This window comes from Trachinotus anak, unplaced genomic scaffold (assembly GCF_046630095.1).
Source record: "Trachinotus anak isolate AG129_WGS33_773 ecotype Australia unplaced genomic scaffold, CSIRO_AGI_Tana_v1 ptg000019l, whole genome shotgun sequence".
Lineage (NCBI taxonomy): Eukaryota > Metazoa > Chordata > Actinopteri > Carangiformes > Carangidae > Trachinotus > Trachinotus anak.
In genome coordinates, this window is record NW_027273870.1 from 14,450,998 (window position 1) to 14,477,938 (window position 26,941).

At 43.6% G+C, this 26,941-nt stretch overlaps 4 protein-coding genes and 1 long non-coding RNA gene across 8 annotated transcripts in view; 3 read left to right on the plus strand and 2 right to left on the minus strand.

Moving 5' to 3' along the window:
- LOC139636056 (uncharacterized) overlaps positions 1-860 on the minus strand; it is a 43,327-nt gene extending 42,467 nt beyond the window's left edge. The window contains exon 1 of the mRNA XM_071503729.1: positions 351-860. Within this exon, the coding sequence (XP_071359830.1) occupies positions 351-639 (289 nt within the window). The 5' untranslated portion in view covers positions 640-860. The remainder of the gene's footprint in view (positions 1-350) is intronic.
- A 2,154-nt stretch (positions 861-3,014) lies between these two features.
- chchd10 (coiled-coil-helix-coiled-coil-helix domain containing 10) lies at positions 3,015-7,473 on the plus strand. Its single transcript, XM_071505494.1, has 4 exons — positions 3,015-3,205; positions 4,091-4,316; positions 6,391-6,532; positions 7,245-7,473. Exons 1-4 carry the CDS (start codon positions 3,165-3,167, stop codon positions 7,262-7,264), a joined length of 429 nt encoding a protein of 142 aa, XP_071361595.1. The 5' UTR covers positions 3,015-3,164; the 3' UTR covers positions 7,265-7,473.
- A 1,056-nt stretch (positions 7,474-8,529) lies between these two features.
- Positions 8,530-11,511, plus strand: ddt (D-dopachrome tautomerase). The gene is made up of 3 exons (XM_071505504.1): positions 8,530-8,749; positions 10,223-10,398; positions 11,241-11,511. Exons 1-3 carry the CDS (start codon positions 8,642-8,644, stop codon positions 11,311-11,313), a joined length of 357 nt encoding a protein of 118 aa, XP_071361605.1. The 5' UTR covers positions 8,530-8,641; the 3' UTR covers positions 11,314-11,511.
- A 152-nt stretch (positions 11,512-11,663) lies between these two features.
- On the plus strand, positions 11,664-25,385 carry LOC139636991 (protein NLRC3-like). 4 transcript variants are annotated; one of them, XM_071505444.1, is made up of 10 exons: positions 11,664-12,688; positions 13,380-13,584; positions 17,508-17,612; positions 17,710-17,945; positions 18,175-20,098; positions 20,279-20,452; positions 22,548-22,721; positions 24,081-24,254; positions 24,563-24,739; positions 25,253-25,385. In XM_071505444.1, the coding sequence occupies exons 2-10, from the start codon at positions 13,454-13,456 to the stop codon at positions 25,338-25,340; spliced, it is 3,183 nt and encodes a 1,060-aa protein (XP_071361545.1). In that variant the 5' UTR covers positions 11,664-12,688; positions 13,380-13,453; the 3' UTR covers positions 25,341-25,385. The 4 variants fall into 4 exon arrangements, with proteins under 4 accessions (XP_071361545.1, XP_071361546.1, XP_071361547.1 ...); XM_071505445.1 differs by having other exon boundaries at positions 11,664-13,584; positions 18,178-20,098; XM_071505446.1 differs by having other exon boundaries at positions 11,664-13,584; positions 25,225-25,352.
- On the minus strand, positions 24,733-26,821 carry LOC139637039 (uncharacterized). Its single transcript, XR_011694513.1, has 3 exons — positions 26,692-26,821; positions 25,227-25,483; positions 24,733-24,870 (listed from the first exon to the last, which is right to left on the minus strand). It is a non-coding gene; the product is annotated as an uncharacterized lncRNA (long non-coding RNA).
- Positions 26,822-26,941: the final 120 nt, after the last annotated feature.

Below are 26,941 nucleotides of genomic sequence, written 5' to 3' on the forward strand. Positions count from 1 at the left end.
TAAAATGTTAACAGGTGAGTTATATAAAAATTCATGAAGGAGGAAATTAGCTATAGAGACCAAAACAGTTTGTTGTACCAGGCTGTAAACATGTTTATTTCTGCTCTCTGGACATTTTAACATGGGAGTCTATGGGGATTGACTCACTGTTGGAGCCAGACTCTAGTGGTCACTGGAGGAACTGCAGGTTTCAGCTCTTCACTGTTGGCTTCATTTCTCGGAGGTAGCCGCTTGGTTAATACATGATACCGACTTCACGGGAGCGGTCCAACGCGCCTGTGAACACTTGTGAACGGTTTTGTGGACGAAGTGTTTTGCTAAATGCAAGTTAGTGGTTTCGGGCGACGTACCAGCCAGTGAGTCCTTGCTCTGCCGGTTGAGGAGGCGGACCCCGGGGAAGCGGCTGCTGATGGAGCCCTCCGCTCCCTTCACTCTCTCCGCTCGGTACCGGGCGACCTGCAGCTCCAGCAGTTTGATCTTCCTCCGCAGGAACTCGTTCTCCTTCTGGCTTCGGGACATTTCTAGATGAACCACCGCGTATCCGTCGTCAACAACTTTACAGATCTCGGCCACGGCCGCGTTAGCCAGCACCTCCATGATGGAAGCGATCTGAGAGTGGAAGTCCACGGCGGCCGACATGGTCCCAGCCCGCGGTCAACAGTCGGCTTCTGAAGGGGGGGGGACGGACGCTGTCCTGAAGATCACACCGATCGGAAGAAACGGCAGCGTTATCTGAAACGCATCACCAAGCTTCTGCTTTTTTTTTTTTTTTTTTTTTAATACTGGAGAAAAACTTGTACAGCAGGACCACGGAGTCTTTATTGACGCGATGGCTGCACGGAAGCTTTAACTTGTTTTTCTAGTAGGGACGATGGATGCAGGAGCACAGCGCCCCCTGTGTTCGGGAGCGGACCTGCACACGCTGCACTACATACAGCGGGGACAGACCGTTCATACATGTGCAGAGGTGGAGAGCAGGGGAGCCTCTACACATAAAGCTCTACTGAAATAATCAAACTGACATGTACAGTGGGGTTGAGCGGGGGCCCAACAACACATGTTTGTCCTGGGGCCCCTCAGGAGGTTAATCTGACCTCCATGGCTTCACCAGCAAAATGGAAATAGAGCACAACACAGAGAGTAAAGTGTGGCTGCAGCACATGAACACAGCTTTAACAGGAGTGTGACAGTTATAACGAGTGGCCCTTCGCTCAGGTACTGAATTCTCTGGATTAACCACACACAGATATGAAGGTGTTTCATCTATGAATTAAGTCTCTCAGTTTACGTGGCTTCAGTTTGAGTGGTTATGCATTTAAACGTGTTTGCTGATTATGTTTTCAGTTAGTTAAGGGGTCTGCTAACACTGAACAGCAGGTCAGTAAAATAATTCATGTCACTGCTGTGTGACAGAGGTTCCTCACATTTCAGTGACAGTCAGTATTCATGTGGTGGAGCTGCTGCCAGCTCACATCTGCATTTTCACACAATGATAAAAACAATGACAGGGTGGAGATGATGAAACATGTCTGCAGGATGGAGTCAGACTTATGTCACAGACCTGAGGACTTGAGACTTGCTTGACCAACACTGATGAAAGACCGCCTCGACTTTGACTTGATTCCATGATTTGAGACTCAAATGGACTTGACGTTTTTTGTTAAATAATTGCATTTTTCTAGATAATGATGAGTTATGTTTTTGAAACATGACTGGGTGATTTCTAGTGCGATGTCCACACCCCACCTGGCAACCTACCAGGATGCAGCAGGCCAGCAGAGACAGCTCTCATGGGGAGGCCCCTCCCCCATCCTTCCACCAAGTCTGGTTGAGATCAGTTCAGGACCCCCTTGGTGGAGGTGATGATAATAATCAGACTGTTAATAACTAGAGTCACCCTCTCCGGTTGTTTCCCCCACCAACCAGGCAAGTTACAGGAAACATGGTCACAGTCTAGAGTTACAGTGTTGAATAATGACCAGACATGTTTCTGCAGAACATTATGATGTTACAGTGAAGTTGACCTTTGACCTTTTGGATATACAATGTCATCACTTCATTTTCACCTTATGGACATTTGGGTTAAATTGTGCCATAATTAGTGAATGAATTTGTGAGAAGATCCCTGAAGATATTTCTGAGACATCACGCTCATCAGAATGAGACTCAGGTCCTAACTGTCGCCAGCATGGAGACATAATAACAGTGTCAGTGGGAGGCTGCAGCCACAGACCTGGACTCAGATTTATAGGGTGTTAACAGCTGCAACAGTTTTCATTCATGACGAAAGTCAAACTATACTTTTTATGACCTCTGTCTTTACCTGAACCTGGAGCTGATCATCAGAGTTTATAATAACTTGACTTGACTCTCACCAAAGTGACTCAGGCTTGAAGGTTAAGACTGTGACTTGCTCCTGCCTCTGGAAACTTGAATCTCAGACTTTCTTGCAGACATCTTCCGATATGATACATGTTTAGAGGTGAGGGTCATCATATGCTAAACTGTCAGTTTTCAGTTGAAGTCAGGCAGATATCCAGACAGACTCTTTAACAAACTGATGGTGGGTTTATGTGACTCGTGGTCAGAAACAAACGGCTGTTTGTTTGGTGTCCCTCTGGTAGATGCCTCCCGCCCTGTCTGTACTGCACACACAGCACCTGCCCCTTCAGTGGACAGTTTATTAGGAACACCTGGCTAAAATAAATGGTCGTGCCGTAGATGCTCCTTCATGAAGGTCGTAATCAGTTTGTGATGAGACCATACAGTCTATGGATGAGACTGATTCAGAGGTGTTGGCTCAACTGTGTGATCATTTTGGAGGCTGCAGCTCAGTGTTTGTGTCGTTGAACCTTCCCGCCTTGCAGTGGAGCAGACTGCAGGAATTTTATTTGCTTCTTCTCCTCCAAAGGTCAACCAAGTATGTGATCTGCACACAACAGTGGTGGTAGTTCTCCACTCCAGCAGGTGGAAGTGTGGTCAGCCCACAGCAGAAGCTAAGATCGCGTCAAATCTCGCGACATTTGAGTGCGCAGCTGGCAAACTTTGCACAAGGTCAGTCAGCGGCGTGTGTCTTGAGTGGCAGCGGAGTAGGAGAGCACTCCGTGGAAGCAACGTGTGAGTCCTCCCGGTCGCCTGTCCGTGTTTTAACTGTGGTGTAAAACATGGCGAGAGGAAGCCGCAGCCGCCCCTCAGCTCCAGCCAGGTAAACGCATGTCACCTGACGCCCGGTGTCACCGGGCTCACGCTGTTTTGTTGGGACATTTGGAGAGTTTCGTGTTTTAAAGCGCGGGAATAGGCTGTGATTTAGCTCACACAGACACGACACTGACGGTGGAGCCCGGACAGTTTTTACCTTCATAATCAGCTGGCGAGGCGTGCAGCCTGGTGCTGCCCCTGGTCCAGCACTGCTGCGTCAGTGGTCACAGAGCCCATGTTACGTAATGTGAGGTCAGGACAAGGTCAGTGCAGGGAAGCTGTCCTGAGGCAGAGCTGTGATGACATGATACATGTCACTCGCCCACATGGAGATCACACTCTGTGCTGCGGCCCCAGGACAGCAGCTGACTGAAGTCATGGTCATGTGCAGACTCACCTCTTTTCCTGTGGTTGTGATGGGACTGTTTCATGTAACACGCATAACCTACAACACACAAGTGTGGGAAGTGATGCCCTGAAACCTCAGAGTCAGAATTGAAGGTGAAGGTCCTGGTTAACACTCAGTCCTCCTCCATCCTGGTTTACGCTCGTTCCTCCTCAGTCCTGTGTGGTTATAATACACAGGTCTGTTTGGCTGTGTCAGTCTGAAGACTTCATGTTCCCCTGTGGTGAACATGTGACCTTATGTTTTACCCTTTCAAAGACCAAACAAACTGTAACCAGGTCTGATAGAAGATCAGTTACTGCTGCAGTGAGCTGTATGAAGATATGTTTACTGGTTCTTATGGAGCTGAAGGGGTCAGCAGAGGTGGTAGAGTTTAGGAGAGCACCAGCACTTTGGATGTTGTTGTCACTGACGCAGTAGATTGTGTAATGCCCCTTTAATCCTCTCTAATGCACAAGAAATTGTGTCTTTTTGCTCTCTCTGTAGCCCAGCTCCATCCCATGCACCAGCCCCTTCTCATCCGCCGCCGGCCTCCTTGGCCCCCGCTCCAGCTCAGTCCCAGGGGCCAGGCCTCATGGCTCAGATGGCTACTACAGCAGCGGGGGTGGCGGTAGGCTCAGCCGTGGGCCATGTCGTCGGCAGCGCCCTCACAGGAGCCTTCAGTGGCGGCAGCAGCAGCAGCAGTCCAGAGCCAGCCAAGCCTACGCACCAGGTAAGAGGTGGAGTGTGACCAGGATGACTGGAGACCTGAACTGACAGAGGACACAGACACAAAACATACAGACTGAACAGAAAATCTATAGTCATCAGAGTAACAGTGATGATGATGACAGTCTGGTTTTATAAAATGAAGACCGACAAGAAGATGAAAGAAAAGAGGTAAAAAGTGGAGAAAATGCACAATCATTACGAATAGGAAATAGAGAGAATTTGTTACGCACATTGTTTCTTTGTTCTGGGTTATCCTGGTTATCCTGGGTATCTGGGTTATCTTTAGGGCTGGATTAGCCTGTAAAGACACGGATGCAGATTTGGTCTGATGCCCAGAGCTGCACTGTGTGTTGCCACCAACCTGCACCAGGGTAGTTATTCTCTTCCTTCTGCCTCCACATTGGGCAGAGACGTGATTCCTTCAGGTCGACTGTCTTGCTCTTGTCATGTCTCAGTAACACCTGTTCTCGCCAGATGGATAAGAGAATTTTATTATTAGATTAGGATTATTATTAGGATTAGTGTCATGACGATACCAAAGTGATGACAGTACCTACCTGAGTAACTGATACAGACTAACTATGTGACAAACTACGTGTACACACAAAACCAGAAATATTCATACACATTCTTTTGGTCAGAATTACAAAGTTGTGATGCGTTCACATGATTCTGTTTTATTTATCTCACTCTTTAAGAAATTGGACTCACGTGCACAAGCCTCATTTCTACTCCCACAATTATCCATAATTATCCATACATAATTATCAGTCTGCAGACAAAAACGCTGTCTGTGCGGCAAGTTATCAGGCATAGAAAAGAAGGACAACAAAGAAACACAACTTCACTGATTGTTGATGGGTAAACTTCAGTTCAATAACTCCAACTGTAAAGTCCTGTTTCACTGCGAAGTTCATCTGTCAGGAGCAGAGACGTCTTCATCAGGCTCCAGACAGGAATCAAACTGTGACAAGGCAGTATTAAAGATAGTCTGGAAACAGTTCACACAATGACTCAAAATAGATAATAAGGATATAATATTAAACAATGAGCACAAACACAATTATTTATGTTTTTGAATTTTCAAATAGTTTTTTTCTGTGTAAACAGACATTAATGAAGTTGTCTGTTTAGTTTGATGTTAAATTCTGTGCCTCCTCTTTATTTTCACTTCATTGTCTCTTTACCTTGCTGCTCTAAAAACCCATGTGATCACATGGTCAGAAGAATGATGAGGTGATCACAGTCTGTTCATAAATACTGATTCATGTGAGGGAAATGACGTATGTGTGGTTTTTGTGTGTACATTTATGAATCCTGGTGTAGTGATCACGATCTATCATTTTTTTCAGCCTGTTGCTCTTTAAACAGGTCAGCGGGCTGTGTGGTGTCTGTGGGCTTGCCCCGGCCATCAGCCTCCTGCGTCTGCTTTGTCAACAAGCCGTGGACCGTTGCCAAGAGCACTAGATTTTGCAGCCATTGTTTTTTTTTTTTTACATGCACTGCGACCTTGAACTTACCCAGACATTACCCAGAGGAGCTCTGTGGCTCAGATTGTGCAATGTCTGACTGAGTTGTGTAGAGTAGAGCAGGTTGTTGTCTGGAGAATTTGATGATAAAGACGTCCACTGTACCTGCTGGAAGTCAAAGTCTGCTTTGACTGCACTGATAACACACTGCCGAGCTGTCGCACATCATCAGAACGCATCGTGGTATTTTGAACATCAGGGTATCGCAATACCTTCATGGTTTTATACTAATACACAGAGACAGGATGCTGGGCAGCGTGACAACCTGGTACCTTTTCGGTGCATTTGATAAAGTCGAGCATCATCATTGAATGTCTGGTCAGATTCATAATCTTGTTCACTTGAACTGGAGGTTGAGACGTTTTCAGGAGGGACAGGGACTTGGACGAACAGTTAGCTCACCCTGTCACTCATGTATGAAATGTGCTTGGTAGTTGGTTGTACAGTTGTTCCCAATCAAAAGCTGCTGACCTTAGTCACTGTCCAGCTGTGAAATGTGAGACTCTGACATGTGCTGTGTTTCTTCCCCTGCTGATATCGCTCCAGGAGCCCCCCCGGCCTGCTCCAGCCCACACAGGCCCCTGTCACTTTGAGGTTAAACAGTTCCTGGACTGTGCCACCAACCAGACTGACCTGAGTTTATGTGAGGGCTTCAACGAGGCGCTCAAACAGTGCAAGTACTCCCACGGTGAGTCTGGTGGATGATGGTTGGAGACGACACAGCGGCGCTCACAGCGAGCCATCATCCTGTCAGGACTTTTTCTCTCTGACCGATAAACAGCCTGAGGTTTACAGTAAACTGCTCAGTTTAAAAACAGAGACCAGTCAGGCTGAAGATGAGCTGATCCTTCCCTTCTGTGCCTCAGTGCACCACTACCTCACATCTTTCATCTGTCATTTACATAAAGGTGCTGAGACCACTCACTTCAACAACTATTGTCCAGTTTCAGTGTTCAGAGTAAACTCAGCTGTGAGTCGTTCCATAGACAAAGGACATATAAAAGTCTCAACAGTCAGGGTTTGACAACAGCTGCACTATGTGGACTAAATGATACTGTTAACGCCCTGGACAATCATGAGCAGACCGTTTTACTGGAAAAACTAAAAACAAAAAGACAGAACTCGGGCAGTAGTTTCACATGGCTTCAGATCAGGTGCTCTGTAGGTTAGTACAGGTGTCCCACAGGGCTCCATTCATGCTCCTCTTTTAAGATGAAGATAGCCTTTATTAGTCCCACAGTGGGAAGATTTTTCTCCATATCCAAACTATAATATGCCTTTTAATGCTGCTGATAATGTTTTATACCGCTGTAGAAAAACTTTACTTGCACATGAGTTTAAAGCAATGTGTTATTATTTCAGTGTTTCTCATGACAATCTTTTTCCCCACTTTTCTGCAGGTGTGACATCACTGGTGTGAAGGATACGACTCACTTGTCATGGCTGACAGATGTCAGTCATGAAACGAACTGTAGACATGCTGTAGACACTACACAACACAAACCTGACTGCTGTACCTCAGGCAGAGAGCGAGCTGATTCTGTGTGACTGGTGGCTGCTGTGTGAGATGTATTTGCTAATGGAGAGTGACATATGATTATTAAATAGCTGCTACCTATTTGCACATTCTGTCAGTGTGTGGAGTCTTTTTTTTTTTTTTTTTTTTTTTTAACCACAAACTCTAAACTCTTTGTATTTTATTTGAACTAGTGGTGGGAAGGAAGAACATTTACTTGAGTTCAATAGTTAAGTACAAATTAGAGGTACGAGCACTGAGTAAATTCATTCATCACTACTTGATACTTCTACTCCAACACATCTCAGAGGGACATATCATACTTGCAAAGTGCAAATAAATGATCAAAATGACTGATGTACATGTCATATGAAATCATAACAAAAGGTGATGAACCAAAACAGGTAGGCTGACAGTAGAGAAGAGTTTCAGTAACTGAATTACTTGAATCACTGTGCTCACGAATGTGGCTGAGCTACACTGCTTCCCAACACTGACACTTTGAATATGTAGAGGTTATAAACTGCGAGGCCTCATTACTTAACACTCAGAGCTATCTCGAGGACTTGACCAGTCAACAGAAAATTACAACTATCTGACTAATGATTCATTATTTTCTTGTGTTCCACCTTCTGAAAAAGATGATTTTATTGATGGGTTTTACTGATGATCTGAGATCAGCAGAAAATGTACCTCAGCCTAACCTAACCTGAACAGAGTCATTTTTCTGCACTGCCAGCTTTTACTGTGAGTACTTTGAGGGCCCAGCAGAGGCCCCCATCCTGGATATACCTCCTTACTCAGCCCGTACTCAGCCGCGTGAAGGTCAGACGGCTACATCCGGCTGTGCTTTCAAAATAAAGACGTCAGCTGGAGGAAGGTTGCAACATTTAACATAAAGGCTCATTTTCACCGCCATGTCCTGGGAAATAAATGCATATTTATTGATTCATTTATTTATTTAGTTTGTGTTTCTCATGGAACTCAGACACTGGAAACACCTACAAGTCTTCAATATAAAAATATAATAAAATATGGTACATACATTTAAATAATACAAAAATCAATAAACTATTGATGAACCCTTATACTTCAAAACAGCGAAACATACAATCAGCAGCAACTTGGCTTTGTGACGCAAGCAGCAGCACGTGTATTTCGAAAGCCTAAACCGGAAGAGGTCTGCTCCGTCCAGAAACTGTATATAGAAAGGTTCCGTCGCTGTCTGCCCTCCGGTCTCTCGTTCGCGTACCGAGCTGTGAGCAGACTCCCGCCGTAGAGATGCCTTTCATCGCCCTGCAGAGTAACCTTCCGCCCAGCTCCTTCTCCGAGGACTTTCTGAAGCGGCTGTGCAGCAGCACCGCGGCCGCTCTGGGGAAACCGGAGGACGTGAGTCACATTTTCGCCCCTGTCCCGGTCACCGTGGACCTGTAGCTGTGCTCAGGGTGCAGGCTGCTGGTTCGCTGTCGTCCTGCCCTGCCGCCGGAGGAGGAATGTTAATGATGGAGCTTTACGTTTGTTTAAACCAACTTATGTCACATGAGGAACTGGGACAGAGGCTGCTGAAGTTCACTGGGGAGTCTCAACTCTCACCAGGTGTAGTCACCTGTGTGACGCTGGTCTGTCACAGTCTTGCTGTGATTACATGGTGTGTATATTTGTGTTGCTGCACTGTGAGTTAAGTTCACGGCATTAAATGACAGATTGTGCATCTTTGCAGTAAGGTCCAGCTGCCTCCAGCTGCGGCCTGCAGCCCTCTTGTCATTGGCTGCTTGGGTAGGGCGTTCGATTATGTGGGCGTGGCTTGATGTCAGCATCAACCTCCAGGGTTGAAACGGTTGAAACATGATGGGTTAAAAAAAAATGCAGTTCCTTGAATGACCCCTAGAGTCTGGCTCCAACAATGAGTCAATCCCCATAGACTCCCATGTTAAAATGTCCAAATGTAAGACCTTAATTTTCTTGCGGCCAGATAATAAAAGTCAAGATGCTTCTATGTTGCTTTTTTTTAATGTAAAACAAATAGTTTAATTTCGAACGATAAAATCAGCTTGAAAGAAAAATGTATATGAATTTCATGATCTGAGAAGGGTCCATAGAGCTTCCTGTGATGTCACAGAGGGCTCAGCTTCCTCAGTCTTCAAGCGCTCCCATAAATGTTCACTGGGCCTGAGGTCAGGTGACTGAGGAGGAGGGTCTATGAAAGTCAGGAGTCCTGGTCCTCTCTGGTCTTTGAGTAGATGTTGCAAAGCTCTGAGGTGTGTGGGTCATGATCCTGCTGCAGTATGAATCCTGCAGACCAGAGGGTAGAGCCTGTTTATGAAGGATGGAGTGGTGCTTCTCCCTACCTCCCCACCAGTTCTGATGCTATTTTCCCACTGTGCTGGCCCAGCGTTCTTTCTAACTGGTGAACAAACCTCTGATAAGTAGATCAGATCCACTTAGTCACTGAGTCACCTGAACACCTGCTTCAATGGAAGAGATACAACTCAAAGAAATCTAGCTTTTGAAAAAAGCATTTTAAATGTTCTTGGCTTTGATCTCTGACTTAGAATCTTAAATATTTTTTCTTCGTTTTAAATGACACAACTTCCTTTGTTTCTGAATCCTCAAACTTCCTGATGACTTCCAGGTCTTTAATGTGGTCTCAGGCTTTTGGACCCTGTGTGTAGAGAAGTGGTTTCCAGTGCCTTTTAAGTGGAACTGTCAGAATGACTGGATAGATTTACTTATGCCAGCGACAACATCTTGTAAATACATAGATACACACATGTATATGACTTTTTCTCTCCCCTCCCCCCATCCCATTGTGATGATCCACAAACAGCTTCAGCTTCACTTCTGATGTCATTTTTCTTCCAGAGGATGAATGTGGTGGTGACGCCTGGACTGCCGATGCTGATAGCGGGCTCCTGCTCTCCATGTGTGATGCTGTCAGTGTCCGCCATCGGTGTGACTGACACCGCTGAGAAGAACAAGGAGCACAGTGCCAAGATCTTTGACTTTCTGACCAGAGAACTCGGTCTCACTGAAGACAGGTGAGCTCTGCCTGCACACGGACTGAACCATCAACACACTGGAGCAGGGCAGGCACAGTCTGCAGAGCTGCTCATAATCTACTCGACCTTTCCTTTAGCCTCCATAGCTACTGAACCTGCAGTGATATCTCTGTGGGAAATGTGAGCAGGAGGCTTCGCCGTCACTCAGACTAGTCAGAACGCACATCGTAGGTGCACTCCAGTACCTAAACAAATACCATTCTCGGCATGGGGGGCAGGGGCAATGCCCCACCAGAGACAGGTTGCCACCTTTCCTGTATAATTCAGGATTGTCCCAATTTTACCTGTGTTGTCGTACACTTTAAACTCTGTCCTTAAAGTGCTGTGAATAATGTAAACCAGACCAGTGACAGTCAACAGTGGGCTGAGGCTATTCACTGAGCAGTAGACTGATAAGGTCTCTGCGCTGTGACAAAATACACGTCAAGACGTAAGCATCAGTGTTCTGTTCTGCTACAGGTAAAATAGCAGTACAGCGTCCCAGTGGCTCACCTGATGGAGCATATACCATATAGATTTAGTCCCAACCGCAGTGGTCCGGGTCAAACTCCAACATGTCAAAAAAAAAAAAAATCTTGATATATATTATATATCACAGTCGGTCAGTTGACTCTAATGACAACAGCCTGGTTTCAGTTTTATGTCACCCATCAGATGTGATCTCTGGATCTTTGAATCCCCCGCCCCACACACACACACACACACCCGACCCCCCTACCCCCAACATGGAATTAGCATTGAAGACCGTGCACTGTTTGTCCAGATGAAGTTGTCACACAAAGGAAGTGATGAATCTGTGCTGTTGTCATATCGATCAACAGGATTGTGATTCAGTTCCATGCGCTGCAGCCTCACCAGGTCGGGAAGAAGGGGACTGTCATGAGCTTCTTGTGAAGGACGTCATCTCAGAAGACCTCTCATATTTAACCTCTGTCTAGATCAGTATTAATCACACACTAATGACTTCTGTTGTTGATGATTCAAAGACCTCTTCCCGTTATCATTCCTGACATCACTTGTATCACAGACTGTTGAAGACCAGTCCACAGAACCACAGGGAATAAAACATCTGAGTACTTTCAGGAAAACAGATGTGATTTCCTTGTCAGTTTGTTCCTGTATATTGATTTGAACGTGTCATGTGACCTAATCCTCAGCTGTGCAGGAGCTATAAAGGTCTTTAGTACAGAGTGAGTATGTTTTTCTTTTTTGTGTGATGATGAACAAACTGTTGTGTCACTCTATCAGCTAATACTACACTACAAGAAGAGGCTGAAACACTGAGTTACAGACGGCTCACTGGAGCCTGATCCTGAACATTAGCTCTATCATGTAGGTGAATATGAAGCGATGAAAGGGTGAACAATCGTGGTAACAGTGAATAGAATAGAATAGATACTTTATTGCCCTCTTAGGGAAACTTTTTCACAGTGAGTGAACATGTGAACATGTCATCCTCCAACAGCATGACCATACGACCAGACAAAATAAAATACTTAAAACATTTCACCCAGTCAACAAACAGTAAGTAGACTAGTCACACCAGTGTTAGTATTGCACATGGCTCCATCCAAATGTAGGCTAACATGTGGCATCAGACAAGGAAACTGAAGACTTGACAGACTCGACAGACTCAGTGGAGACAACACTAGACAACACTATCTGGGAAGGCCCGCATTGTGTTTCCACATATTAATTAATCAGTTATTAATTCAAGCTATGCAGGTAAATGATTCATCACACACTGTTTATCAAATATGTTTCATCTTAATCCAACATTGTCTTTCTGTGCTTTTTAATGTTACAGAATGTCCATGCCATCCCCTGGGTTTTTATTCTTAAATATTTACATTTACTTCTGTGTCACCTGACTGCCTTTCTTCATTCTCAACAAGGAAAAAAAAAAAAAAAAGGAATTTCTAAACACCGGAATTTAAATGTTTTTTCATATTTGAAGGTCTTGTGTTTTTTTAAAAAATTCCAACAATAAAATCGAAAAATGGCTCTGTTTTTACATTTTTCATGTTTTATTGTTTTTGGTTTATCACAAAAAACACACAATTATTTAAATTTTTTTATATTTTTTAATATAAAGTTGAAAACGGTAGAGTCTTTTTTTTTTAAATAAATGATTGTTGGAACATGTCAAAATTATTTTTAATAAACACTAGCTGCAGAGGGGAGGTGCAGCTGAAAGTGAAAGTGTGCAGTGATTTTAGACTATTTTAACTGGAGGGGGCAGGAGGAGGGAAACTGAAGGCTGAGGCAGGTGAGTGTTTACATTAATATTATTTTACTGTCAAAGTCTCTTGAGTTAGTTTGTCCCTGTGGACCGTGGAGGGAAAAAGAGTCCGGCCCTGTTCATGGTATTAATATGCGTCCTGACAGATCGGACCATTGGATGTATTATAAGAACAGGATACCGAATTAAAAAATGGCGCCCATTCTTTCCCATAAGAATTGCTCGCCGGGAACATACGCAGAAAAAGCATGGATGTATTATGATCTAATCCCAAGTGGTCGGCTCTGAGTACATCTGTGCTTTGTAGTAAAATCAGGTTTTATCCAGTAGAAATAGTGAGAAAAAAAGTATATATAAATACCGAAAATGTTCTGGGTTTATTATGGAACTTACGGGACTCATTAGCCTGTGGCAGAGGACGTCACTAGAGTAGGCGGTCTTTCAATGTGACCAGGACGCATTTACGTTCTCACCGTAGACTGTGTATAAAAAGGTTCTCACTGCTAGAATAATGTGGGCACATGTGGCCCAGACCACCTCCCTATGTGATGGGATCGCTCAGGTTAATAGCAGGTCTGAACAGGGCCTATGTCTTAGTCAAAATCAACAGTTTGACTCAACGTTGTGATGAGCTGAATAATATGAAACCTACAAATGAGCCAAGAGAACTGACCGGGTTGACTTTATTATACTGCACACTTGGATGTGTCTCTTGCAGCTTGTTTGTCCTGATTCTTGTGTGTGTGAGTCAGAGTTACTGGTCTTCCCCAAAGACTGACTTAAGTCCTGAAGATGAATGATTGCATGGAGGAAGAGGAGGACAGAGCAGAGGCTCCAGGACCCAGCTGTCTGTCTATGAAGAGTGACTGGTCCAAAGATGAACCTCTGTACTTCAGTAATGAACCTGGACCCTCAGACTCACAGTAAGAGACCTGCTACAAACCTTTGAAAGTCCAAACTGTCTCTGTAACTGTGTGTTTTTTTTTTTAAATCTTCGTTGAAAAATGTACTCGTGTACAGGAAATATAAACATGTGCTGAATAGAAATAAAATAAATATAAGCGATAAACGATATAAAAGGATATAATGAGAAACAACATAATCTAAAGGCATACTGAATCAACCAACTAATATTCATAATGTCAATACCACTTATCATCAAGATTCTTAGTACCTCTTGAAATTGAAGATGACTTTTCATTAAATGGGTAAGACCATTATGGATAGTTTTCATCACATAATTAAATTCTTTAGATGTTACAGGAAAATATTTTGTAAGAGGTAATTGTTCATAACTCAACAGTTAGCCATTGGTATCAAAGAGATCACCTACATAAATACATTAAGATTTATTCCTAGCAGTTATGTCTCCATTATTTCAAATGATTGCTTTATGTGTTTGTAACATAGTTTCCAGGCTAAGAGGGCTTGATGATAAAATTTCGACAAAAACAAGGTAATTTGAAAATGTAAAAGTTAAAGGCCACTCGGTTTATTCAAAATATTGTTTGTGATAATGTTCTCAAGACTTTCAAGACATTCTTTATCCATTTTACTTTAAATTTGTTATTTAATATTAGGCAAATGCAACCTCAGATAAACAATAACACATGACATATTACACTGTGTCATTATTTATTTAACAAAAAATAGGCCAAAATGCAGAAGCAATAGGTGAAAAATTAAGTACACCCTTACTGCTTCCATAGGAATTAAGAGGGTAAGTGCCAGCCAGGTGCTGCTAATCAAATGCCCTTGATTTATTGATCATCAGCAAGTGTGACCACCTCTATAAAAGCAGATGTTTTGACGGTTTGCTGGTCTGGAGCATTCAGGTGTGTTTTAACACAATGCCAAGGAGGAAAGACATTAGCAATGATGCTAGAGAAGCAATTGTTGCTGCCCATCAATCTGGGAAATATTATAAGGCCATTTCCAAACAATTTGAAGTCCATCATTCTACAGTGAGAAAGATTATTCACAAGTGGACAACATTCAAGACAGCTTCTGTTACCTTTAATCCGTTTCCAAAATGCTCCCTGAGCAGATGCTTGGCGACAGTGTAACCTCTGTCTGAAATCATATGAAGGCAGCTGCATACAAGATCCCTTGGTTGTCCCTTTTATTGTTAGTTTTTGCTTGCACATAATGCTTAAAGGCCTTTATAAAAGGTTTGAACTGCAGAGAATCTCCATCAAAAAGAAATTTCCCTGTGAGGTAGGAACTGAATGATGAGTACTGTTATCTCATTTTGTTGCTGCAGCAAACTGTAGAGGTGTCCTGATGTTTGATTATTGCCTTGAGATGGTAGAGAGGTTTTTATAATTTCCAGCTCCATTTGCCCCTCTAGACGATTATAAAATGTTTGTCTATTCTGTTGAGATTTGGCATTATCCTGCTTACTATCTTGAGGTGCATCCTTGAGACTGTGGTGATCAGATGTGACTGCCTTTTCCACCAATGACTGAATATTGCTTTGTACCGACCGAAGAAACATATGCTGTTGCGTGGACTGCTCATTCTGAGGCTCATATTTTTTGCCATGTAGGTCGAGAGATATGGACATGCCTTTAAGTTTGTCCAATTGAAACAATGCTACTTTCACCAGTCGGGAGAACTGCTAACCTAGCACCAGCGACTGCTATTACAGTGTCCAGCTCAAGCTGTTCTTTTGTCCTCCTTAAGAACTCAGCTTTCTCCTCCAAAGCATACTTCTCCTTTAAAGCAGCAGCGCAAGCCATGAGTGCAAACTTATCCTCCTCACCTTTAATGCGTTTAGATGAAGAGATAGATTTGCCACTTTTGGGACAATTGGGACTTAGCCGTTTACTGGAGGTATTTGACTCAACATTTGAAATGCTGTCATGAGGTTCAACACCAACTTTCTCATTATCATTGACACTGTCAACATCAGCAGGGCAACTTTCAGTTTAAGACAACTACTTACTCACATCAGCAATAAAGTCACTGACATTTAACATTTTTGCTTCAAACTAAACTTAATGTTTTGTTGCTTCATCTTTAGGTAATAACCCCAACAGAGTCACATGTATTAGTTTTACTTCACACCTTAAACTTGTCAAATGTACATTTCACATCATTTACATAGTCTTTATCATTCATCAAGTCAGTGATTGTTTTAGCTTAGACAGTGTGTTTAATGTAGTCTTTCTTTCCTTTTGCAAATTGTCAAATTTTTTCCAGAGATTAGGTGTTAGTTTTAGAGTACGTTTTTTTCACAGGGCCCGTTTCCAGTTCCCTTGCAACCCCATCAGGCTCAGGCTCAGTCTCAGTTTATGATCAGTGAGTGCGTTGCCAGATTTGGCATTTTCCTCTTCCATATTTATATTAAATCAGTGTCCTATACAGCCCACTCAAAGTTAGTTACATCCGCAAACGATACGTCTTACCACCATGGTTTATTTGAAACGGTTGCAACTAATGCATTGGATTTATGCTTCATATTAATGTGTGCTCACAAATTTACAATGGCCATTTACATATTTGTGTCTAGGCTGCACATATCATCAAACACTGGCTGGCATAGGCGGTCTGGCATCCTGATCTCTGATGCTTTGTGTCCCGGAATCCCTCCAGTAGGCTAGCTCCAGAGCAGCTCCAATCAAACGAGTAGAAGATCGATGACTCGGATGTAGGGTGGCAAATTCGCCGCAGCGAACCCCTCCGATCCAAGATGAAGCAACCCGTCTTATCCCAGTTATCACAAACGAAGCAGTTTTGACTTTATTTGTACAGACTGAGTCCTACACATCAGCTGCTACAATGTCAAGTCCTTGCCAATGCTTTGCTGTTTTGATGCATTTATTTTCCAGTGTTCATCTCTGCATGCTTCGTAATTTCCAAAAAGATTTCGACAGAAAAAACAGAACATTAAGTTGTATGAGTTCCAATTAGCAGCTGTGCTTTTGGGGCTTTTAATTATCTCCAGGCAGCCTTGGCCCTCCATTGCTCCCCCCTAGTGATCGGAGGAGTATCATACGACTCATGCCCCCTGCAGTCAGGACAAACTTATCAGTCAAAGGGGGAAACCTGTGGACGGTTTGTGACAATGAATTAAGAATGTGTACTTCACTTGGTAAATAAAAAATAAATAAATTTAAAAACATGGTGATAAATAAATATAAAACTATTATGATTATTAAGGTTGCATAAATGTAGCAGTGCAAGCCTTTTTTGAAATTCATTTTAGTTTTTCTTTTCATTTTTTTGGTCAATCATGGTGGTGAAAATTTTCTTTCTGTTTTGCTTCTCCTTGTTTCTGTTTTGTGTGACTACACACTGACCTGTATTGAGTGTCGCCGATTCATATGACATGATGTAGAGAGGGTAGGTACAATATGCTCTAGCTTCAGCCTACACCTTTTCAGCCAATATTGATTTTTTTTTTTAATTTTTGTGTGTTTTATACGTATATGGACTGAAATAAATAAATAATTGAATTTAATGAAATTGACTGATATTTGTGCAGATGTAACTCTCTGCAGAGTGCATGATGTTGTTTTGTCTTCATTTGTTGCAGTGGCAGTGTCACAGACATCTGATCCTCTCATCTTACCTTTTTATAACTCTGCTTCTTTAGAGCTGATCTGAGACAGGTCATCCACAGCTGGAGACACATTTAATGACTGACTGACACAACAGTGTTGTTTATGGATGTTGGTGTGTTGCTTCCATCCTTCAGTACAGTGTGTGGTGCTGGATGGTGATGTGACTGCAGGAAGTCAGCTGAAAGTTCCCACAATGACTCTGTCATCAGAGAATTGATCAGTGATCGATGTGATATGGATGTGGAACGTGTTTGTGTTTGCAGAGGTTAGAACCACAGACTGAGAGCAGAGTGTCCAGGACCCAGCTGTCTGTCTATGAAGAGTGACTGGTCCAAAGATGAACCTCTGTACTTCAGCAATGAACCTGGACCCTCAGAGCCACAGTAAGAGATTGTTTCTACTGTAAACTTGCCTGGAAATCATTCAGTTATAAGACATATTTGACTGTGACATGTCAGTGATAAAGAAATGTCTTCACAGAGGGAGGAAGAGGACTGGTGTCTCTGTGGAGGAGCAGCTGTCCTGCTGTGCTCTGTGTCAGGACGTCCTGGAGGATCCAGTGTCTACCAGCTGTGGACACTGGTCCTGCAGACAGTGCTTCACCTCATACTGGGACCAGTCTGGTTCTTCAGGAGACCCCTCCTGTGCCCAGTGTGGAAAAAGACCCAGAAGAAGACCTGGACTGCAGACAGCCAGTCAGACCGGCACTGTACAAAGTGAGACTGAACATCTGTCTGCTGATGTCTTCATTTCTGAAACCAGGACCTGTTGTTTTCTACAGTGTCGGTTGTTATATCACACAGCATGACGTTTAAGATGATTATAAATACCACAACATGAAAAAGCTTTTCTTTGTTTGTCTTTAGTTTTTCTGTAGCTGATGAAAATATTCAGCAGATTCTCAGATTCTCTTTCTTCAGTCTGACATTGTCCCTTCTCTTTCAGCAGATAGTGGTCTGCAGGAGGTTTTAGATCAACATAAGATCAGTCTGAGGAGCAGATGTGAACGTGTGACTGAAGGAGGTGATGGAACAGGAGTTGGAACCCTCCTCAACAGGATCTACACTGAGCTCTACATCACAGAGGGACAGAGTGAAGAGGTTAATACCCAACATGAGGTGAGGCAGCTGGAGACAGCTTCCAAGATGAAGACCCTCCATGACACTCCAATCAAGTGCCACGACATCTTTAAAGCCTTAGCTGACCAACAGAGACACATCAGAGTGGTTTTGACCAACGGTGTTGCTGGCGTTGGAAAAACCTTCTCAGTGCAGAAGTTCACTCTGGACTGGGCAGAGGGCTTGGAGAACCAAGATGTCAGTCTGCTGGTTCTGCTTTCGTTCAGGGAGCTGAACCTGGTCAGAGAGGAACAGTACAGTCTTCTCAGGCTGCTCCATGTTTTCCATCCAACATTACAGAAGGTCACAGCAGAGCAGCTCGCTGTCTGTAAAGTTCTGTTCATCTTCGATGGCCTGGATGAAAGCAGACCTTCACTGGATTTCAACAACAGGGAGGTTGTTTCTGATGTCAAACAGAAGTCATCAGTCAACCTGCTGCTGACAAACCTCATCCAGGGGAATCTGCTTCCCTCAGCTCTCGTCTGGATGACTTCCAGACCTGCAGCAGCCAATCAGATCCCTCCTTCATGTGTTGACAGGGTAACAGAAGTACGAGGCTTCACTGACTCTCAGAAGGAGGAGTACTTCAGGAGGAGAACTGGTGATGAAGAACTGTCCAGCAGAACCATCTCACACATTAAAATGTCTAGGAGCCTCCACATCATGTGTCAAGTCCCAGTCTTCTGCTGGATCACTGCTACAGTTCTGGAGCACATGTTGACTACAGACCAGAGAGGAGAGCTTCCCCAGACCCTGACTGACCTATACTCACACTTCCTGCTGGTTCAGACAAAGAGGAAGAAGCTCAAGTATGATGAGGGACATGAGACAAGTCCACAGGAGCTGATGGAGGCTGACAGGGAAGTTCTTCTGAAGCTGGGGAGGCTGGCATTTGAACATCTGGAGAAAGGAAACATCATTTTCTACCAAGAAGATCTGGAACAATGTGGTCTTGATGTCACAGAGGCCTCAGTGTACTCAGGACTCTGTACTGAGATCTTCAAAAGAGAGAGTGTGATTTTCCAGAAAACAGTTTACTGCTTTGTTCATCTGAGCATTCAGGAGTTTCTGGCTGCAGTCTACATGTTCCACTGTTACACCAACAGCAAGGGAAAGGTCCTGGAGAACTTTCTGGGAAAAGACTGGGATTATTGCAACAGTCACACCAACAAGAACATAGAAGTCCTGGAGAACTTCCTTGGAGAACAACATGTTGATTCAACCCTGGAGGACTTCCTGGTAGAATATTGGGATTATTACAACATTCACACCAACAGGAACACAAAGGTCCTGGATATCTTCCTGATGGCAGCCATGGAGAAATCCCTTGAAATTGAAAATGGTCACCTGGACCTGTTTGTTCGCTTCCTTCATGGCCTCTCTGTGGAATCCAACCAGAGACTCTTAAGAGGTCTGCTGGGTCAGACAGAGAACAGTGCAGAAACCATCCAGAGAGCCATCAACAACCTGAAGGAGATGAACAGTGATGAAATCTCTCCTGAAAGAAGCATCAACATCTTCTGCTGCCTGATGGAGATGAAGGACGACTCAGTTCATCAGGAGATCCAAGAGTTCCTGAAGTCAGAGACCAGATCAGATGAGCAACTCTCTGAGATCCACTGCTCAGCTCTGGCCTACATGCTGCAGATGTCAGAGGAGGTTCTGGATGAGTTGGACCTGGACACATACAACACATCAGAGGAAGGACGACGGAGACTGATCCCAGCTGTGAGGAACTGCAGAAAGGCTCGGTGAGTCCAGACATGATCATTATAATGATCAATCAGTAGATTAGATTAGTAGTTGAGTCAAATACAGATAAACACAGTTTTTCACATTCTCATCTTTCTTCATCATATGCATTTTAACTTCAGTGTATTTTATTACAAATTCTCTTATTCTGACACATTTTATATTGTTTCTCATCACAGACTTGATTGTCGACTCTCAGCAACTCACTGTGAAGTCATAGCCTCAGCTCTGAAATCCAACCCCTCCCATCTGAGAGACCTGGACCTGGGTGGAAACAGGGACCTGCAGGATTCAGGAGTGAAGCTGCTGGGTGCTGGACTGAAGAGTCCAAACTGTAGACTGGAGACTCTGGGGTCAGTTTGCTTACTGTAGCTTCTGTAGTTTTATATTTAGTTCAAATCTCTTAAGTTCCAGTTTTTCATTGGTTGGTACATTGTCAGGATTTCTGTGTGAGGATTTTAAAAAACTGAAGAGAAAGAAGGAAGATGAGACCAGCAGTGGGGGACTGTTTCGGGGCCGGGGCTGAACTGATTATTATGTAGACTAACAATATTGTTTTATATAAAAGTGGTCTACCTTGCTGCACCTAAACTGAGCCTCGCAGCGTCTTGTCTCTCCCCGAAGCTACCAAATCTATATTTGCAGTAGGGGGGATAAATGAGCAATCCCTACTATGGTGGTACAACCTAGAGTGCCTCGAACTGTGATTGGTCAACTGATGACCAATAACAGGTATGAAGTAGGGCTGGTACAGAGTTATCAGAAACATGTTGGTGTTATCCAGGGAACGTGTGTGTTCACTGTTCACATTGGTTTGAAGCAGCAGCAGAAAGAGAAGAAGAAAGGTGGAGCAGAGAAGGTTGGAATTAAAAAGAACAAATACTGGAGGAGGAAAGACAAATTTGGCTTCTATAACTAGCTGCTAGTTTTTGGGCAGTCCTATTGCAGCTTGTATTAGCTGCTGTTTGTCTTTGTGTGTTATAAACAGCTGGGACTTGTGATCTACTGGTAAAATGAAGTGTCCCACTCCGCCCCTGGGTGAGAGAAGTCATAGTGTTTGTGATTCAGAGCAGCAGAGAATTTACAGAGTTTGATCTTAAAATCTGAAAGTTGATGAGTATCAAACTGCAACAGTCTCACAGATCTTCTGCTGCTGCTGCTGATTTGAACATGACCAAAACTGCAGCTCTCTTTAGCCAACAAATATTGCAGCTGTTGTTCTGTGTTCATGTCAACACTGCAGAATCATCTGAAGCCACTGACCTTCAGACTGCAACACAAACCAGATCAAAGCAGGACCAGTGGCTGAGGTGGGAAAGTGTAGAAAAGAGGAAACTCACCTGGGACATGGAGGCACGAAGGATTAGATTCATGCTGGGAGCGATTTATGACCTGCTCCCATCTCCCCAAAATAATAGTGAATAAACAGGTGAGGACCCAGCATGTCCTCTATGTTCAGGTGTAGCTTCATGTGGCCTGTTTCTATTGGGGGTAAAACAAGCCTGTGTCCAGGCCGACACACCTGGAAGCATCACCAGGTGCTGAGGTGTCTCCCAGCAGCTGCTGAGAGTAAGAGCTCGGAGGTGAACTCACTGGAGGCAAAAGGAGACAAGATGGATTTTATTTGTTGGTGAAGCTGAATGACTCAGGAAGCATCTTTGAACAAGCATGATGCAGCTGAAGGCAACAGACTGGCCAATCAGAGGAGTTCCAGGAAAACGGCTCCTAGTTCCTCAGGAGACAGCTGCCACTGATCTGAAACCAGATGTTGTGTTGTGGTCAGAACCACAGCAGGTTGTGTATGTTGTGGAGTTGACAGTACCATGGGTGGACGCAGTAGAAACCGCCTATGAGAGGACACAGCTCAGATATACAGAGCTGGCAGCAGAGGTAGAGCAGCCTGTTCTGAAACCTGAGCTCCAGGGGAGGGTGGCTATAGGGCTTTTGTTGGTAGATCAGCCTGGTCCCTGTTACCTGAACTGAGCTGATCTCAGTTCTGTTCTCTTCAAGTCCTGTTCTGTGACCTTCATTAACCCCATCCTCACTCAGTCTGCTCCTCACTGGGGGGTTCGTGTGAGAATCAGGTGAATTCTACTTCCTCGTTCAGTGAACATCAGCTCAATAAATGTCTTACGTTTTTTTCTGTGCTGATGTCTGTAGTGTCAGAGAGGGAACAGACTAAACAGATCTGAATTCTCAAATTCTCCTCTGACTACAGACTGTACTGAGGTCAGCAGCAGCTGATCTACCTGTGTTCACAACAGGTGCATGAGTGTTGTGCTGACATTTGGATGATGTGCGTAGGTGGCTGACATGATGATGATGATGCACAATAAGTCACTATAAGTCACAATAAGTCATTCTACTCATTTTAGACAAAGATCATTGATTAGGACATATCTGATTGATTATCAGTCATTTTATCTACGTCTTTTATTCTTTATTCAGATTGAGTCTCTGCAGTTTGTCAAAGATCAGCTGTGCTTCTCTGGGCTCAGCTCTGAAGTCCAACCCCTCCCATCTGAGAAACCTGGACCTGAGTGAAAACCACCTGCAGGATTCAGGAGTGAAGGGTCTGTGTGGTTTTCTGGAGAGTCCACACTGTAGACTGGAGACTCTGAGGTCAGATTCCATGTTTTATTTCTGTGTTGTGATGAATATGATGTGAAAGTTGTGTTGACTCTGACCTGCAGGTCGATATTATACTGATCCACACTGAGGATCTTCATGGTAAAGTCTGTTTTCTTCTTCTCTGGTTTTAGTCCAGTAACTATTTCTCTTCAAGTTTCACCTCATGACTTTTTTAAATAGCAGAAACACATTCAATATACCAGACCATGACTAATCTATAATCAATAGCTGGTGCTCCCAACACTTTTAAAAGGCTCTGTGATCTTTGTACCAACTCCAATATTCAAACCCAAGTTGTCATAGCAACGGGCTCTTTCAGCACTTCAGGTTTCACTGTGTTAAATATTTGAACTCTGTGGATAGGGGCATATTGGTATTTATTAACACAGAATGTGTGGTAATACTGTGCTCACCTCACACCTTCTTTTGACCATGCATACACATGGTTTTTTAGAGCAGCCAAGTTAGATATAGTGAAGTGAAAATGCAAGATAAAGAGGAGACACAGAGTTTAACATAAAACAAAACAGACAACTTCAAAGAGCTCGAATTTATTATTATCATTATAAGTTTTATAAGAATTTGACAGTTCATAAACACAAATAATTGTGTTTGTTTTCATGTGTTTTGTTTTGTCAGTGTTTCCTTTTGCTTTGATTAATAGCGTATCCTCATTAGTTATGGAGAGTCATTCTGTGAAATGTTTCCATACTATTTTAATTTTTATAATCATAATTTTGGACACCTGTCTGGAGCCTCATGAAAATGTCTTCCGACAAATGAAGTTCAAAGTAAAACAGGACTTTACCGTTGGAGTTATTATAAACTGTGTTTATTATTATTGAAAACTGTAAAGTAAACTGATGAGCTCCTGTTTGTAATCTGACCAACAACTGGTGAAATTGAGCCTATTTCTCGTCTTTCTTTTGTGTGCCTGACAACTGGTGGCACAGAGAGTGTTTTTGTCTGCAAACTGATGGATTAAGGGAGTTTCTTCATCCATTTATGGCTAATTGATGATGAAATGAGTGGAATTTATAAAATGGAATCATGCGAACGCACTCCTATATAATTCTCAATAAAGGAATGTATACATCATTTTAGTCATGAATCTACACAGAGTATTATGCATGTGGCCCCAGGTGTCTGTGTCTCTGCCACTGCACAAACTGGTGAATTTTATATACTGTATATTTATAAACAGTGGAGCCACAGGTGGAGCTGGCAGAATTGAAGAGGTGGAGTTACTACGTCTTTATTGAAGGAGCAGCATGTTATAATGAGAGCTGTTTTTCTGACTGTGGTTTCAAGGAGGAACTCCTTAAGTCACATCTTTTATTCTTTATTCAGATTGAGGGGCTGCAGTTTGTCAGAGATCAGCTGTGCTTCTCTGGTCTCAGCTCTGAAGTCCAACCCCTCCCATCTGAGACACCTGGACCTGAGCTATAACGACCTGCAGGACCCAGGAGTGAAGGATCTGTGTGGTTTTCTGGGGAGTCCAGACTGTAGAGTGGAGACTCTAGGGTCAGTTCACTGTTGCTGATCTCGTATCTTTAATCCACAACTAACTAAGCTTTACACAGAAGTTGAATCCATTGACTTTGAATGAATGAATGAATGACATTGTAAATAGTCGTTGTCTCATGTTTCCAGTTGTTCTTCTCTCAGACTGAGAATGATTCTTCAGTTTCAGCTCATTTAATTTACTGACATGATGATGATCCACAACAACAGAAGGACAAAGTCACTCTAAGATCATTGATTAGGACATATCTGATTGATTATCATCATGTCATTTTATCTACATCTTATCTGTCTTATTCTTTATTCAGATTGAGGGACTGCAGTTTGTCAAAGATCAGCTGTGCTTCTCTGGTCTCAGCTCTGAAGTCCAACCCCTCCCATCTGAGAGAACTGGACCTGAGTGAGAACCAGAAACTGAAGGATTCAGACCTGGAGGAGCTCCGTGATCTCATGAGGAGTCCAGACTGCAGACTGGAGACTCTGAGGTCAGTAGAGAGGTGGAGACAGTCCATGCAGCTTTCAGTAGTATTGTATTAATCACAGTTAATATCAGAGCAAAGTTCCAGTGTTTCCTGTGAAGCTCCAACCTCCTCAGTGGCTGCTTTCCTCACTGAAGCTGTGAGAGGAGAATGGTGACAGACTCCAGGATTGGACAGAAAGACAGAAAGAGAGACAACAGTCAGCCAATCAGAGCAGCCAGAAACTTGTTGTGATCATGTGTCTGAGTTGATGTAAAGACAACTGTTGTGTTCATGTCTACAGGAAATGAAGCTGATTACAGCTGACAGCCTCACAGATGGACAGAGACTGTGGTCCTCATTCATCAAACTGTCCAACCATCAGATCTGATCTGAACCTGTCAATCTGTCATATGTTTCATGTAGAGACACTCAGTGACAGCCTCCATGTGTGTGTGTGTGTGTGTGTGTGTTTGCGTGTGTGTGTGTGTCTGTGTCCTGATGATCCACAGACCTTGAAGCAGCGGCTTGTGTGTAGAGAGGCTCTGACTGGTCCATGTTACCAGGAGGTGGAGGTGGAGAGGAGAGCTTCATCCAGCAGTGGAGGAATCAGAAGAAGTGGAGATGACTCTCAGTGCTGCAGTCTGAACTGATTTGAGAACAGCTCCACTGTCACTCACAGAGTCCAGTCCACCATTATCCCTGTGTGTTCCTCTGGATCTGACAGAGCATCATCAGTGTCTCTGGACTTAAAGGTCCTGAAGTTCAGCTCTGAATAGTTTCCCTGTTGAGCTTCACAAAGGGAAGGGAGGGAAAAGCTTTTCTGTCATTTTATTTTTTACTTATTAATTTTCAAGTAGAACACCACATGTCAATCTAGCTAAGTCCTTTTGTCAAGTAGTTCAAATATTTTGTTTCCTCACCTCATGTCTTGTTTGTTACTTCACTGCCCTGTATGCACTCTATTGGTTGTTGTTGTCACTGACTTTACAGTATATGTGTGTTATCGCAACAAAAAGATGACAATTGAAGATCTTAAAAATATGACTTCTCCTTATTCCAAAGCAAAAATGACCTGGTTTCTGTTTTTAACCTATGTGATGTTGAACGTGAATATAATGCATTTAACCCATGAGGGGAGAGCAGGTGACTGGCAGGGCGGAGCTGAGAGGGGACTGAAGGTTGGGGGGAGAGAGGGTTGAATGACTGACCAGCAGACCAGCGACTGAACAGAGGAGGCAGAGGGTTAAGGGAAGCTGGAGACCTGGAAAGGCTGGTTTGGGTGTTGGGTGAACAGGCAACATAAACTGCTACCGTCACATGGAAATTGAACACCGCTCTCCTGTATCATATTCCGGTGTTTTGTTGACCCATCCATTCACCCCAACCTCCTCCTGACGTGGATGTTGTCGCTTTAATAGTATGACACTGCACTTTTCCCTTTGCTCCTGTCATAATTAGTACAGCCACTAGATGTCGCCTAGCAACACTATGGGACATGATAACCAGCACAGATGACCTATGGGCTTGTTGTTTTACAGGACAGTCTGACAGTAATGTTGGAGCTGAGAGGAGAGGTCCAGTTAACAGAGACATTAAACGCAGTTATGTAAAAACATGTGGTTCTGCTGTAAGAGACATACTGTGAATGTTTGTGTCTGATTTCGTGTTCAGTGTTTCTATTTATGAACCTGTGCTCTTCTAATTTTGGTCTCATTAAGAAGGCGTTCTGACATGTGTCATTTTTGAACATGAATAATAATCTTCATGCTGAATCCAACATTTCAGTAACTTAAACCTCTTCATGTCTGTTGGTTCATGTTGGTCCTAAAACCATCTGATGGACAGACTACAGCCGCCGAAGGGCAGCTGATGAGATGTGGAGTCATAGGTGTTGCTGATACAGGAGACAGACTGCAGGGGTTGCAGAAGGTTTCACCTCTGACTGAAAAGGACTTTCTAGTATTTTTTATACTCACCTTTCCCAGCCCAGCTTCTCTGCGTGGTCCAGACTCTGGACTGCACTTGGACCTGTGACCCGTTTGATCCAGTCCAACCACTCCACCGACAGCAACATAAACCCCACAGAGCTCTGAACTAGAAACAGCTCCAAGACCACATGCAGCCTTTCATGTTCTTCAGTCAGTTTTTCTCCAGCAGTGTCAGCGACCTTCTGTCTGTGGTAGTGGGGTTGAAGTGGGTCCATGAGAAATAGGCAGCCACTTAGAT